The sequence below is a fragment of the Glycine max genome, chromosome 13 (assembly GCF_000004515.6).
Source record: "Glycine max cultivar Williams 82 chromosome 13, Glycine_max_v4.0, whole genome shotgun sequence".
In the NCBI taxonomy this organism is placed as follows: Eukaryota; Viridiplantae; Streptophyta; class Magnoliopsida; order Fabales; family Fabaceae; genus Glycine; species Glycine max.
In genome coordinates this window covers 23,416,639-23,434,184 of record NC_038249.2, presented here as the reverse complement: position 1 = coordinate 23,434,184, position 17,546 = coordinate 23,416,639, and the positions used below count along the sequence as shown (strand labels likewise).

The 17,546-nt window shown below is 32.3% G+C and overlaps 1 protein-coding gene across 1 annotated transcript; it reads left to right on the top strand.

The window, feature by feature from the left end:
- Positions 1-10,919: 10,919 nt before the first annotated feature.
- Positions 10,920-11,612, top strand: LOC111605748 (uncharacterized). The gene has a single exon (NM_001359051.1). It carries the CDS (start codon positions 11,007-11,009, stop codon positions 11,280-11,282), a length of 276 nt encoding a protein of 91 aa, NP_001345980.1. The 5' UTR covers positions 10,920-11,006; the 3' UTR covers positions 11,283-11,612.
- Positions 11,613-17,546: the final 5,934 nt, after the last annotated feature.

The window sequence follows — 17,546 nt, the reverse complement described above, 5'->3', positions numbered from 1 at the left end:
AACCACTCACTTCAAAATTAAATTTTCCAAGTGTTCATCCAAACAAAGGCTCACGTGATTGACTTGAGTACTTGGCCCTTTAACGTACACGACATTTTTGTAATTTTCTTTTGTTGACATCAAACATTTTTGTAAAATTAAATCTGGGCTTTTATGAAATTATATTAATGTTGAGTGCTATATTATTAATTTGGTCTTTCTATTTATTTGATTAATTTAATTTAATCATTTTACTATTAAAAAAAATTAATTTGTTAACTTTTAAAATTGATACAATATTATCATTTTTATATTGTTTAACTTTCTAATAGGAATATCCTATATTCCTATGTAGTGAATATGTGTCCTTTTTATTGTCGTATATAAAAAAAGTTAATGTCATTTCTTACAATTAAACAAAATTAACAACATTACAACATTTTTAAAAATTAAGAAGTTGAATTAAAATTTTTAATAATAGAATGATATGAAGGAATAAACTTATTTTAATGCTTACTTTTATACATAAAATTTAAATCTCAAATTTTGTTTAAGGGAAATTAAAAACTTAAATAAGTAGATATTAGTTACAAGAATGCCATACATATTTATGAAGATTTTTTTTATTTACCATAATATATACTTTTCTAGAGAAAAAAATTGACATGAGTACACGAGCTTTCCTAAAGATATTTTTGGTTATTTTCATATTTTGTTAAATTGATTTATGGTAACCTACAAAGTAGTTGAAGATTTTTTGGGGAACCCAGAAGAACAAGCCCCACAAATATCTTTTGTGTCTAACATGCTGCCCTTTTCGATTTCATATTTTTTCTTCAGCATGGTACAATAACTTATCACTCGTCACCTTTTATTTTTTTGCCCAGAGGAGTAGTGCCCAGTGTAAATAAATAAAAAGTTGTTTTTTTTATTATTTACACGGGTTTAAATTTTTAAAATTTGAAGGTGAAGTTATATACTTATATGAAATGTTTAGCTCAAGTGGGAACACAAATTAAATAAACTCACGCCTATTGATGAGATAATTTGATCAGTTTGCATGGGATTTTAGATCGAATTTTTATTTTATTTTACCTATTGTACTAAAAAAAAGTTATGCGAAATCAGAAATGTTTAATTTTCTACCAAAGAGTTATTTCCTCTCTTACTTCAATACCTACACTTAAAAAAAGAGTCAAAAGTCTCAAAAAACTTAACAATCAAATAAAAATTAGATTTACTTGGATTAGTTTAATAGTATACTTTTTGAATAATTATATATGAAATCTTCAATTTAAATCCCGTTACTTTCATTGTATAAAAAAAGTTAATAATGGATGAGGAAAAAATCTCAAATAATTGCTTTACCATAAATGAATATGTCACATACAAATAAATACAAAGTTATGTATTTGAGGTATAGTTAAATAAGTTAGTAATTTAATGGTATAACACTATATTTATTTTATTAATAATTATTTTTTATTGAAAAACTTGTTTGATTACCTTAATGGATCACTCTTTCTAATCATATATTTTTCATCTATAAATAAGGATGTTCATGTTAAAATTGAGTTTGATTTTACTAAATCCATTCCCTAACCGAATCAAAATGATTTGGGTTGAGTTGGTTGGATTTATCAATAATAATAATTAGTTTTCAATTCCTTTAATTATTTAGCCGTGCAAATCTGTTATTTCTAATTCTGATTTGTTGAGAATTATTAGGAGATTGGTAGTTTGATTCACTACATATTAGGGCTGTTCACTTGTATATATATCACTGTAAACTAATATCAAATTTATCAAATAAAAAGTTACAAACTTATTCCTCTATATGGTATCAGCCTAAACGATCCACCCATTCCCTATTTCTTCAATTAAGGACGTCGTTCCCCACCCTTGCCTCCCATGGCCGACAACAACTCCTTCATTCCCAACCCCCATGAGCCATCCAAACCCCTTCCTTGCATCACTTTCACCAATGTCACCAAACTTCTTCCCAACAATTATCCTAATTGGAAACAGCAAGTTGAAGCTCTCCTTGATGGCTATGATCTCCTCCAATATCCAGATGAATATTTTCCTGCGCCGTCAGAAACGATCCTCACCGCTCCAACATCTTCGACGCCGACTCCGTCGGAAACGACCCCCACCACTGCATCACTTCCGGTAACAACTCAGAATCCTGCTTACCAAACCTGGCGTCGACAGGACCGCCTTATATATGGTGCTCTCCTCACCACTCTCTCTAATGAAGTGGCCTCCCTGGTGTCTCAAACCAAGACCTCGCATGATCTCTGGATCCTTCTCAAAAACACCTATGCCAAAGCATCTCGCAGCCATCTCAAGCAGTTAAAGGAACGTCTCCGTACGGCTTCCAAAGGTACCCAATCCATCACTACCTATATGCATCACCTAAAGCAAACTGCAGATCTCCTTGCATCACTTGGCTCTCCTGTTTCTGTTGAAGACATGACTGATTATGTCTTACACGGTCTCGACGACGGCTATAGAGCAATCATTGATGCCGTGAATGCAAGGGACACCCCAATCAATTTTGATGACCTCCATGAACGGCTTCTGATTCAGGAACTTTCAATTGGTGCTGCCCAAAGACAAACTCCTGTCCCACTGACAGCCTTGAATGCTCAGGCTCGACCCAATTCCAATGACAAATCTCGGCATGGACAAAACCCTACACAATCAACTCAACGCACTGGCACTCGCAAACCTTTTCTCGGCCGCTGTCAGTGGTGCAACATCAAAGGTCATGTTCTCTCTCAGTGCAAAACCTTCAGTAGCAGCATCCTAGTGTCCCACCGCCACCTCGTAACTCTCCGGCTCACACTGGACAGGTTCAGGTCAATACTGCAACTGCCGGCCCGTCGCAACATGATTTTCTGTTTGACAGTGGAGCGACACATCACGTAACCAATGATCTCGATAATCTGGCGCTTCATCATCCGTACACTGGTCCTGACTCACTGTTTATGGGTAATGGTTCAGGTTTAAACATCACTCATTCTGGAACACTTTTACTTAATGATTTATCCTTGTCTAATGCTTTGTGTGTTCCTTCCATGAAACAAAAAATAATCTCTATCTCTAAACTTACCCAACAAACTAACTCTGCTGTTGTTTTCCTGCCAAACTCCTTTTATGTGAAGGACTTGCAGACGGGTCACACAACCCATAAAGGCTCATGTGTGGATGGACTCTATCTCTGGCCCGCCACCTCACCCTCCATCCACACGGTTCGAACAGAATCCTCTGCATCATGGCATCATAGGCTTGGGTACCCTTCATCTTCTATTTTCAAATTTGTTCAGAAACATTTTTCCTTAGGCTCAAATAAATTTCCGCAATCCGATTGTAACTCGTGTCAAATTAGCAAAAGTCATAAACTTTCATTTCATGAATCCACTCTTAAATCTTGTTATCCATTAGAAATAATTTTCTCTGATGTCTGGACTTCTCCTATTTTATCAATTGATGGTCTTCGCTATTATTGCATGTTTGTTGATCATTTTACTCGTTATATTTGGCTATATCCAATGAAACGAAAATCTGATGTGCAAACTATATTTCCCAAATTTAAATCGCTAGTTGAAAATTTCTATCATCACAAAATAAAAATTCTTTACACAGATAATGGTGGCGAATATATTGGTCTTCGCCCTTTTTTTACTAAATCATGGTATAAGTCATCATACAACGCCACCTTATACACCTGAACATAATGGAATTTCAGAACGCCGGAATCGTCACATTGCTGAAACCGGTCTCTCTCTTCTCCATCACTCGGGCTTGCCCCTCACCTATTGGCCTCACGCCATGACCACCGTCGCTTATCTCATAAATCGCCTCCCAACTCCAATTCTTGGGTACCAATCACCCTATTCTAAATTGCTCAACATTAGTCCGGATTATCATAAGTTGAAGTATTTTGGATGTTTGTGTTTTCCCTGGATTAAACCATATGCTAACCATAAACTTGCACCAAAGTCTGCTATGTGTGTTTTTGTAGGTTACTCGGCTGATCAACATGCATATTTGTGTCTCGATCCCACAACAGGAAGGATCTACACCTCTCGGCATGTGAAGTTCATTGAATCTGAATTCCTGTTCAACTCCCTAGTAACTCACGCTAGTCCAAGTTCGGAGCAACAAACAGGCCCACTTCAACTCTCCATCTTACAACCCATGAACCCACCGGAAGATTCATCTCCTGCCCCTTCCTCCCCATCCATCACCAACTCCCCATATATGGCCCAGTCCTCCACCGAACCCACAAACCCCACTCAATCTCCTCCTCCAACCTCACAATCATCCCCGCAACTCTCTGCTCCACCACCTCAAACCATTGTCAACCCAAATGGAGGTGGGATCATCACTCGGTCTAAAAACAACATTATCAAACCCATCCAAAAGTTTAATCTCCATGTCCAAGCCTCCTCTCCCATTGAACCCAACACCATCACCCAGGCCCTTCGTGACCCTGATTGGTGCTCAGCCATGCAAGCCGAATTTGATGCCTTACACCATAACAACACTTGGGATCTTGTCAGTCGGTCCTCTGATCAAAATTTGGTTGGCTGTAAATGGGTATTTCGAATCAAACGAAATCCAGACAGATCAATTGATCGTTACAAGGCTCGGTTAGTCGCCAAAGGGTTTCACCAACGCTCTGGTTGGGACTATACAGAAAATTTTAGCCCCGTTGTTAAACCGGTGACCATTCGCATTGTCCTAACTCTTGCAGTTCGTCAAGGGTGGCCCATACGTCAGCTTGATGTCAACAATGCATTTCTTCAAGGGACACTTAAGGAGGAAGTCTTCATGATACAACCACCTGGTTTTGTCAACAAAAACTTTCCTGATCATGTTTGTCGCCTCAAAAAGGCACTCTATGGGCTGAAGCAAGCACCCCGCGCCTGGTATACGGAGCTTCACGTATTCCTGCTCTCCCTTGGTTTTGTCAATTTCACTGCAGATGCATCTCTTTTCATCTACCAAAAACCAGAGGTTACACTTTACTTATTAGTATATGTTGATGATATAATTATGACTGGAAATTCATCTGCAGAGCTGTCCAAACTCATTGCCACACTTGCTGCTCGGTTTTCGTTAAAAGATCTTGGATGTCTCAGTTATTTCTTGGGTGTCGAAGTAATTCCTTCCGCTGCAGGAATGTTTCTTTCCCAAAGGAAATATATCATTGATCTGCTACATAAATCAGGCATGACAAATACAAAACCAACATCCACTCCTTTGTCAGCGAGTGTTCAATTACTTAAGGATTCTGGTGATCTCCCACCCTCTCCAAATGAGTACCGCACACTGGTTGGAAGCCTTCAATACTTGAGTCTTACACGTCCAGACATTGCCTTCAGCACTAACAAACTCGCACAGTTCATGCAAAATCCAAGAACGGCGCATTGGTCTGCACTCAAACGAGTGCTCCGATATTTGGCGGGCTCTTGTGACAAAGGCGTCTTCATCTCAGCGACTGCTCCTTTGACCTTTCATGCCTACTCGGATGCTGATTGGGCTGGTGACAAGGATGATTATGTTTCAACCACTGGTTACTTGTTGTATCTCGGTAACACTCCCATCTCCTGGAGCTCCCGCAAACAACGTTCTGTTGCTCGATCAACAACTGAAGCAGAATACAAAGCCTTGGCTGACATGGCTAGTGAACTATTATGGGTTCTTTCCTTGTTCACAGAACTTGGTCACATGCCCATTGCCGATCCAGTCATATACTGTGACAATCTTGGTGCCACAAATCTCAGTGCTAATCCTGTCTTCCACTCTCAGATGAAACATATAGCCTTAGCCTACCACTTTGTCCGAGAACATGTTCAACATGGCAAGTTTCAAGTGTCTTTTGTGTCTACCGATGATCAACTTGCTGATATTCTAACAAAGCCTCTGCTTCACCCTCGGTTCGAATCACTACTGTCCAAGTTGCATCTCTCATCCAGATTATACAACTTGCGGGAGGATATCAATAATAATAATTAGTTTTCAATTCCTTTAATTATTTAGCCGTGCAAATCTGTGCAAATCTGTTATTTCCAATTCTGATTTGTTGAGAATTATTAGAAGATTGGTAGCTTGATTCACTACATATTAGGGTTGTTCACTTGTATATATATCATTGTAAACTAATATCAAATTTATCAAATAAAAAGTTACAAACTTATTCCTCTATAGGATTTGTGGGAATTTTCTAATAAATTCAAACCAAATCAATCCAATCAAGAATTTTATAATTTTTAAAATTTGTTTTTTCTTACAATTTTCGAATGAATTTTTGATGTATTGTTCAAATAGTTGTATTGTGTATGCATTTTGACTTTTTTTCCTTTTCAAATAGTTATGCTATAAACTCAAAAATTCATATGCACCTCTGAGGAGGCTACAATTTTTTTTAAAAAAAAATGCACATTTGATTTGTTATAACACTATATTCACACTCATGAACACTCCTTTATTTCTTAGACTCAAACATAAAATTATGTTTGATGTGAGTCCAATTTTAGTAGACCAATAATTTATTAGTTAATGAACTTATTACAACTACAAATAGAAAAAATAAAATTAAAAAACATAAACTTATAATTACTGGACTAAAATGAAGAAGAAATTTTTTCTTATAGTAACCAAAATTTAACATCACTTAGAGAACTATTAAATCATAATTGCACTAAAGATTAAAAAAAGTCAAATCAATGTACAAGTTCATTACTTTTGTTATCACTTTATCAGAAAGTTAATAGTTGACCCATATTTATAAAATTAATTACAAAAAATTAAAGAAAAAAAAATGAGGACGAAATTTGTAAAATTGACAAAGTAGGTGTAACAAAAGTGAAATTAATACCTTATAATTAATGCCATTCTCCAATACTTTGATGGCTATTGTATTTGACTCCTAATTTTTTTTTGGGTGAATTATTTGGCTCCTATATACTAATTGAATAAGGCTATCAATTAAAAGTAACCTCCCACCATGTGTTTAGCCTGTGCACATACACAACACCTCAGAAGTCAGAAGTCAGTAGTATCGCGATGGAGTTGGAGTTCTGAAGATAAATAAGTGGAACAAATGAGATGGTAACAAAGGAAGGTGTTATATGCATAGCTACATCTAATAGCAATTAGTATTATTCTAAATCACTGTGGTCAAGTTGAAGAAATACCATCACACACTCACCCGCGGTCAATTGGTTTGGGAGTCCTTTCTATTTGAAAAAGACTGAGTTTTTCTTTGGACCAAACTTATAAAGAGTACTGTTTTTATTGTTGACCAATAAAATTATAATTTTTGTTTTACTTTTTTCATATCAACAAAACTTTAACTTGGGCATTCTCCAAATGAGGATTTTCTTAGAGAGTTTTCTTTCAACTAAGTTTTGAGAAATTTTATGATCCCTCTTATATCATATTATTCTTAAAAAATTTATACATAATTTTACTCTAATAATAATTTTTTTTAAGAAACTCATCCTTTTTTTTTTCACCGTCTCTTCGTCTTTGCCGCACTTGGGTGATCACCCGCAAGTGATAAGAACATCGCTGCCCCGTATGACCTCGGTCATAGTTAAGAAATTAAAAATAAAAAATATTAAAAAGTTTAATATTTAATATTTTAAATATATTTCATTGTGATTCTCAATAAAAATATTAATAATTCCTTAGTAATTGTTTTTACGTTTAAAAAAAATTAAAATCATTATTTTTTAGTATGTTATTGATATGGTATATCTATTGATTTTGTTGATGATTAAATTAATATCATTGATCACCTTTAATAAGATTCTATCCTTCTCCTAATTATATGTATTTTTTTATTCATAAAATTTAAATATAAAATATTGATTAAGAAGATCAAGTTTAACACTAATATATTGTTTATCAAAATCATTCTAATTATTATGTATTATGCTTGAAATTAATATTTTTGGTAACAATCTGAAACTGATATGAAGTTATGTGTTTAAATTAGTGAAAATGAAAACATGAATTAAAGCAATCTGAATTAAAACAATCAAAGTTATGACAAATATATAACAATTTTATATTTAATTTTGGATATAATAATATATATTTGATTTGTTATTAAATCGTAAGAGGGGTTTCATTACTAAAACAGTGGCTAAAATATTTCTACTAAAGGATCCGATGGGGGGAAAAGAATGTTTTAACAGAAAATATTACTTTTATTATAAAATGTTAAAACACAAAAAAACACTTACAAGTAAATATACTAATCCTTTGTTTGAAGGAAAAATATACCATATATCCTTAAAAATAATTTAATCTGACAACTGCTTAATAAATATGTCAGAGATGATTTGAGGGAAGATATGATGCATTAACTGTGTGGCAGGTGAAGCTTAGGGACCAACTTTGCTGGTAATTGAAGATGAATAGATGATTGGTTGTGTTTGGTGTTGTATCCTTTACTCAATTTAAAATTTTCGCGTTTCATATCTTTTCATTTTAGGAAAGTCCATTTATCCTTGTTTTTTTATTTCTTCCGAAAGCAAAGTATGTAGCTGGTAGCCTATCCAGTACTCTGAGTTAGTAAGGACAAATCTACTTATAATTTTCTTTAAAAAATGCACCGTGCACTTGCATACCCTCATTACAATGTAGATCCACTTATGAGTATTCTTATAGGCAGACTAGTTATCAAATTTAAATATCATTCAAGTGAGATTTTGTCTCTCTTGATAAAGTATTTTCCACACTCAGAACATCGAATCCTATTTGCATACTTAAGATATACAATCATTTATTATCTGTGCTGAACCTTAACCAATATAAATAAAATTAAATCTTGGAAAACATATTTGTTTTTCATCTCTCTAGAATTTGGAATCACTATTCTTGGTCCATATAAAATGAGTGGATTTTGCTTTTTGGTCCATGTAAAATTTTTTATTTTTCATCTTTCCAAAATCTAGAATAGCACTATTTTTTTTTGTTCATTAACATTCATTTTAAGGTAGATAAATATCATCTTTAAAAAAGTAGATAAATAATATTTATTTTAAGGATTTAGAATTTTTTAAAGTATTACATGTTGATGTGGTACGACGACATACACCATTAAGTCACTCTGGAACTTTTATTAAACAGAGAAATAGTTAACACGTATTACATAAAAATAAGATCAAAAGATAATGATTTTATAACCTTTTTAAAGATGAAAACTGAAAAAAAAATCTTTGATAAGAATTAAAATCAAAATTCACTTATTTTATAGAAATAAAAAATATTTAAGTCTATATTTTATATTAAATAAGAATAAATATATTATTATTAATTTTTCGAAAACAATTTAACTTAATAAAACAATATAATTTTTTTAGATATTATATATACCGAGAATATTCGAAATACATGCAAATGGAGGTCCTGAATACTCAGATAGTCAAGAAACCAAACACTCTAGCCTAATAACAAAGTGCAATAATAAATGATAATTACATGATTATTGTCTTAAAAATAATTAATCCATGATTAACCAAGATGGTAATCGCCAACAAAGACCCATCAAATTATGTATAAATACGAGTTAAATTCCCAACATAAATCAGTTATTCTTCCTCATTTATTATACTCACTTTTTTTTTTATTAACTCCAAAATTTAACTTAATCGTTCAAGTGTTTTTGCACGTACTTCTTCTTTCGGACTACTGAGATGCCGAACACTCCCTCTCGAAAGTACCAATTCCCGAAGACAAAGAAGCATTTGAGCAGAGAAAAGTAGGGCATAGGAAGAAAATTACCTGATTAATTACTTAAAAAATGAAGTAGGGGTGTGTGAATAAATATATAAGCGTGTGTGCTCTTCTGCATCCAAATTGCAAATTATTGAAGAGTTTATTTTCTTCATTGGTTTTTCAATTGAAAGTGTGTGAACCTTATAACTGACAAGAGGCGTGGGCAAATTTACTCTTAACAGTACTCTTGATAAGCAGGATTTACCTAAAGAAGTATTCTTTTCAGTTACTGGGATTTTCCGGTTGACCAGTATTTTGTTGCCTCATAAATATATTTAAAGTTCTCAAACTCCATTAATAGAAATGATCCGAAAACTTATAAGAATTTACATAATAGAAAAAATAATATTAAAAAATCTATTAATGACATATACACTTAACAAAATATTCTTATCACAACAATAATTTAACATTTGAATTATATAATAAAACTAAATAATAAATCACAGTACTAAAATGTAACAGTACATTAGTACTAAATAATATCAAAATACAATGACCAAATTCTATATAAATTCATAAAAACATAAAATATTAAAGTAAAAATATTTTAAAAAGGGGTTAATTTTGTAAAATTGTTCAAGTCAAGAAAAATATTGTTGTTCTGGGATCTATAAATAATTAAACATTGTTTTTAAAACCCGTTTGGGGTAAAACAAAAAACAAAAAAATGCTCCAAAGCGCTAAAAAAAAATTGAAAACTTGTGCAATTGTGTTATTAAATTATTATTTGTGGACTTGTGTTATCAACTTTAACATTTTAATTATTATTTTAGATTTTGGAGCATAAATGAATGTTTTTTATACAATAATATTAGTTATATACTTATATATAAAAAATATATATATAATTTTAAATTTTTTAATACATATCATATCAAACCAGATTAATTATTGACTCACTAATTAAACTATTAACTCACTATCTCAACCGGATTGGTTTGGTTACCGAACCGGTTTCATAACTTTAATATTGATAGTACCGAAATAGTAATAATAATTGTTGTAACGTGCTTGGTGACAGACGGCAAGGCTTTGCAATGGCATTAAAGTTTCATTTACTACACGCTCAACTGCCCCATATATCGTTTTTGTTAGTTTTTCCCTATAAAAAGGAGAGTCCCTAGCACTGTTTTACCACGATTACTACCAAGTGAAAAAGCAATTAACTAAGCATATATAGCGTGTAAGACAGTGAGAAAAAAAGTGTTGTGTAGAGAGAAATGGCTAGGTGGTGCATCTTGGTGGTTCTTGCCCTTGTCGTGGTTGCAAGTGCCAGAAACATGCCCAATGACGCAGGTTTGGAGGACCAGAAGAACTTCCTCGGGTATGGGTTCTCTGGAGTTGGCAACAATGGGCTTCCCTTTGGAGGAGTGGGTTCTGGGTTTGATGGTAATATGGGTGGGCCTTCTGGGCTCGGTGGATTTGGAGGATTCGGTGGGCCTAGCGGGCTCGGAGGTCTTGGTAACGGTGAAGGGCCCAACCTTCCTCTCCCTTGAGAGTTGAGACCACACACCTTCGTGTTTCTTATTTTCGGTCGCTATTATCATAGCCTATATAGTGTTTCTTTTAGTGTTTAGTTCAAGAAAATAATTATGGCGTGAGGTGTTATTGTCTTCTAAGAAATCTAGGCTTTGTCGCCTGAAAAGAATAGTAGTGGTACGTAGTAGTACTAGTGTGGGGTTATAAAAAAAAAGAAAGAGTAGTAGTAGTAGTGTGGTTTCATGGTTTGTAACGAGTGTGTTTTTCCTACATGTTATCATGTATGGTTCTGTTAGTTTTATGGGATGCATATTTTCACTTGGAATCAAAACTCAAGTATTTTGCAATATGTATGTGCATGCTTCTTCTCTAAGTCTCATTCCAGCTTTATCAAACGTACTTAATTAGTATGTTTACGTAGTTCAATCAACGAAAAGATAAAAGGAAATAACGAAAGAATAGCAGCTTGGATAACGTCAAGCTTTCTCTAACGACAAAACTAGCTAATAACAATTTGAGACGATTTCCTATGTGAAATTTTGGTCAAGTGAGGGCAATGTACAAAAGAAAAGAGGAGAGGAGTACGTGTTAGAGCTAACATTTCTCATGTACAGAAATAACACAGACAATTTGAAATGGATATATATGAAACAAATGCAGTACAGTTTTATAAGTTGAAAAATATGAAATTTTAATTAAAAAAATAACTTCAAAGATCAAACGCTTGAATCTTTTGTTTTGGGTGTGTATGTGTGTTTAAGTGCCATTATTTACACGTAATTTCTCTTATCTGAAACATCCAACTTAACAAAATTATCGTTAGGACATCATCTTATATATATTAAAAATGAAGTTCATGTAATAATTACAAAAAATTTAAGGGAAAAAGGAGAAAATTATTCCTCAACTTGTTATTTTGCTGAATGGTACCAGCCTCTTTATTACCAAAACTTCATTTCCTAAAAATTAGTACGTAGGAGGGAATGAGGAAGAGAAATTGATATATGTTCAATTATACTGGTCCTGGCCTAAATAAAATCAGTGTTGATTGCTATGAATTCATGAAATTCTCGTGCTGTGAGAGAATATTTTTTCTTTTACGTAAAAATAAAAAAATAAATATCAATTATTAGATTTTATATTATGAACGACCAAGGTTAAAATACATACTAAAAGTTACGTGACCCAAATAAAATCTATTATTATTATTATAAATTTCTAAGGTTAAAACACATGAGTAATGTCAGTTTTTTTAAGCGGTTTTATATAACTTTAAATTTTAATTATTCATATATAATTATATTATTCAGATTTATTTTCTTGCATGAGGGCAAAAAGTACTAACAGTCCCTGCTTTGTTAATTTACTGGTATTTGATCATGCTTAATATGATCCACTACCAACTACTTCAATTTAAAAGAGGAAAACAAAACACAATTACTATGTATACACTTTAATAGGTTAGAAGTTAATTTGTGACCACGAGTATTTGTTCAACTGATTGTCAATAGACCAATTGAACATATATAAAGAAAGAAACAATGAAAGATACTAAAAGTAGCTACCAAGGTTGTTGTCATGCTTTAATTGTTTTGCAGCAGCAACTTAGTTACTCTGTGTTGGTGTTGTCACAAGCATAAAGGATTTATAACATCAGTAGTATTTGAAATACAAGGAGGGACATCATCGGTTCCCTTTCTCTATGCAGTTTCTAGTCTTGCCTTGGTACGTAGAGGGAGAGTTATGACCGTAGTTAATGCCTTTGATGAAGTTTTTGCTGTTAAAATAGTAAATACAAAGATTCAAGTTAAAGTTTGAAAATATAGCACTAATAAGTGTTCTAAGAACACTGATTCATAAAAATATATAATTCATTTCATAGAAAAGTATTACCAACTAACTCCTGCCACCCTAATTTCTAAATGCAACTTCATTATGTTACCAAATAAAAAAAATTATCTACTAATTCTTTAGGTATATATCTTTCATTAAGTTAATCCTATTTGAATCAGATAAAATTATTATAGATAACAAATTTTTTCTTTTATGTAATTACATAAACAATTTGAATTCAAGATGAATAATTAAGTTAAAATAATCATATATTAGTTTATCTACTCAATCCATTCAGTGGATTCTTTTATAACCTCCTTAGCAATATCCTTAAAATTTCACAAACTTCTGCCAGCTGTCATGTTCCTAGCTTAGCAGCTGCTTAATAGTTAATATGAGGATAAGTATGGTCACTGTTAATTAATACGTTAGGTAAAAGGATTGAATGAAAAATTTGGGGGCCCATGTCACCTATCCGAGGATGGCAATAGACTCCATGTTACCCTTGCCAAATATATCATCACTGGTAACTGGCAAATGCTAATAGTAGTCACACGTATTCCATTTGAATGAAACAATTCAATAAGAACCAGAGGGCCGGTCAACTAAATAGTAATTGAACCATTAACCACCATTACCTACTCTCTGTTATATTCCATATTTAGCTAGCTACTGTTAAATTTGTCTCTCTAATTGTACTCTAAACCTAGTCAAGGAATCTCAAGGCCATCAGAAAGACTAAAAACTATACAACATATATTGAATTAGCAAAACATGTATGTTATGCAATTAATGTTAGCTTAAAGCGTTCAGCTACATGTGCATATATACATATTGACACTAAATATTGTCTTTAATTTTGATAAGAAACGACGTGTGTTCGGGGAATATAGAGCACAACGTAAAATTCATATGTATATCCGTATGTATGTATACCTCAAAATGATTGTCTTATTACAAATTTACAATATTAGAAGGCCTTTATGGCTGCTGGTACAAAAATGGCCTAACCAAGAGTGTCAGAAATAAATTTATTTCAAGCTTTTCAAGATTATTCATGCAAAACCTGCAATCACCCTTGCTATTTTTAAGGTATATATATATGCACTGATCTTATTTAAATATGAACAATTTAAATTTTAAAAAGTTCTGTTCTGTCTTTCCTTGTTCTTTTTCTAACTATCCCACTGTAAGTAACAGATTCAAAAAAAGTTAAGCACTGATTTAAATAATTAATATATAGAACCATATTACTATTTCTGTATTTCAAGTTGGTAAGCAAACTCACCTGTTTCATTATGGCTCCATGAATGCTACTAACGTACGCATGACACTTCTGCTCTGTATCTTTCAATGCTCATTTAATCGACCTAACCTCGTCAAATTGTTATTTAAGATGACAATATCTCATCCAAATTAAGATACACATTGATAATATTGTGTGTAAAAAAGGGCAATTAACCAACGTTGGCGCAAACCCTGATGCTTTCCAAAGAGCACGACATATCGCCCAAGCCAAACCAACGTGGAATAAGAAATCAAGCATTCAGCACATTATAGAAAAGCAATCATTCTCCAAAGCGTATTGATTTATCATTTAACTAGTAGTTTATGAACCACCCTTCAACAGCTTTATTTAGTACGTACACGGTACATCCCCACATGTTTTAAAGAAAGAAATATATAACATTTTTTTTAAAGAAAGAAATATATAACATGACTCATTAGCATAATTTATTTTCCTAAATTAGTAAGTTTTCTGTGCATAATATGTTAAAAGAAATACGATTATTTATTACGAGAGAATATCTATATTATTTATTACCAATGTTTTATTTAATTAGATACAAATAAAATGAAGAGATGAAATTTTAATTAAATTTACGAAATATGTTGCAAGACTAAAATTTTGAATAAAAAAATATTAGTTATAGCCAGGTCCACTAATTTAACTCGATATGTAAAATTTTAAATTAGATAAAAGTATAATAATATTAAAATCTAGCTTATTTTAAGAATGAATCAAATTACACTGGTTTAACCTTGATGAATTATTACATTGTATAATATCTTTCAATTGGATAATATTTTCTTAAGATTTAATGTTGAATTGAAAGTTCTTTTTATATAGATTATATATACAAAATTTCATATTAATCAAAAATCATTTGGTATCTTATTCATATAGATTAAAATTGACGTAATATATATATATATATATATATATATATATATATATATATATATATATATATATATATATATATATATATATATATATATATATATATATATATATTTTAATATACTAAAGTATGAATAATTTAATTATTTTCTTATTGTTATTTAATTTTAATAAAATTTAATACAGACAATCTTAATAATTTAACTATTGATCAATAAAAATAATATTTTATATTAAAATATAAAATAGTATAACAATTATTTAAGTTATATTGATTGATTTAATATATATATGTATATTTATATTTATCATCATCAAATACATAAATCAACTATGACATAATTGTTCTAACTTAACTAAACGGACCTCCAACTTAATTGTCTCCGCTAAAAATATTATCTATTTTCTTGACCTGCACCAATTTGTTTTTTGTTCTTGGCCAGTACTTTTGTCTTTTTGTCATTTATTGAGATTTTGAACTTGTCAATTGTGAGGGACAATTCAATCAGGCCCGTAATACGTAAGGGCCTTTTCTCATGGGGGCATGTTATTCTCACCCACCTTTTCTCTGTTCCCACGCCTCTTTCTTTTTAATTAAAATTTTTATTTTATATCTTTCCCTTGCGAGTAACGTCCTTTCACTTCTTCTTTCTTCTCTCACCCCTTACTTGGGATGTTTCTTATCTCTGTTAGTCGAAAGCTTGAGTTGGTTTAGGGCTGAAAAATTATAGGCATTTGAATACCACCTTCATGATGAAGATAGGGTGGTCATTATGTTCAAGAATGTATGCTTTATGTGTCCAGTTGCTGAGGGCTAAATACAAGTGTGGTAATGATCTAATTCCTCAAGATGTGTGTAATCTCATTCGTGCTACTCCTCCTCCAAACTGGGCTAGAGGCGGTGATTCTTTGGCTTGGAGTGCATCAACATATGGTAGTTTTTCAGTTGCAGGGGCTTATGCTACTTTAATAAGCCAATCAAATTCTTCTCTTGAATTTTTGTTTCAGGTTATTTGGGTCTGAGAGACTTAAGGCGTTGATATGGAAGATTGCTAAAGAGGCTCTAGTAACAAATGAGCTGCGTGTTAAGAGGAACTTAACTATCGATGACCAGTGTATGAGATACAATGATGTTGTTGAGTGTGTGAAACATGTTTTTCTAATGTGTCCTTATGCTAAAGAGGTGTGAAATGTTTTGACCAGGAATAGTTGGACGTTCAGAGCCTAGTTTCGTTGATACTCTGCCAAGTGGAAGCCATAGCTCATAAGGGATAGTAATGAGCACAATATGCCTCTTAATTCTTCTGGTGCTACAGAGATGCCAATTCCTCAAATTTGTTGGTCTTTTCCTCCTAGCGATAAGTATAAACGGAATCGTGATGGGTCCTGTATGCTTCACTCGAAGAAATCTGCTACTAGAGGCATGTTGCGTGATTTGAGTAGGAATGTGCCATTTTGCCTTTGCTATAGATATTGGGTTTTGCTCTAGTATGCATGCAGGGTTATGGCCAATTTTTCTAGGCATTTCTATAGCATGACAGAGAGGGTTTAAGGATCTTATTGTAGAATCTGATTCCAAAGTGGTGATCAATTTCTTTTGGATTGCTGTGTCAATACTCATCCCTGCTATCCTTTGGTGCAAAGTATTGATCATTTCAAGAGTATGTGTAGGAGGAACTTTTGTTTGGAAGCATGTTTTCTCAGAAGGAAATCAAGTCACAAACTAAAGGTGTGTTTTATTTGTATTTTTCATTTTCAAAATATTAGAATTCTGAAAACATGTTTGATTTCACTTCTTGTTTTCTGCTTTCAAGAAATAAAAACACTAAAAATGCGTTTTCAGGAGAAAATGTATTTTTAGATTTGCTTAAAATTACATTCCTTGTTATCGCGGTTTTCATTTGACTCAAAATGAGGTTCCTGATTTCAACTAAAAATGAGATTTTATTGTTTCCAGTTTTTAGTTCGTTTGAAAAAATATTTTCAATGGAATAAAAATAGAAATCCAATGAAACACATTTCTATCACCATTTTTTATTTCCAGTGAAAATGAAAACAGAAAACAAACAAACCAAACATTCCCTAAATTTGGCAATTCTTTAGATAGTTTTATTAAGGTTTTCGAATTTCTACCATCCTTTTTGTATAACTCCTTTTTGGCGGATGTTTCATCAATCATGTTTTTATGCGAATTTTAGTGTTGGTATGGAGGGTTTTCCATCTTTCATCAAAAAGAGAAATGAAAATTAGGATGTTTTAAAGC

What these genes read in the sequence shown, in the direction of transcription:
- LOC111605748 (NM_001359051.1), top strand. Translation starts at nt 11,007, where the DNA reads ATGGCTAGGTGGTGCATCTTGGTGGTTCTTGCCCTTGTCGTGGTTGCA.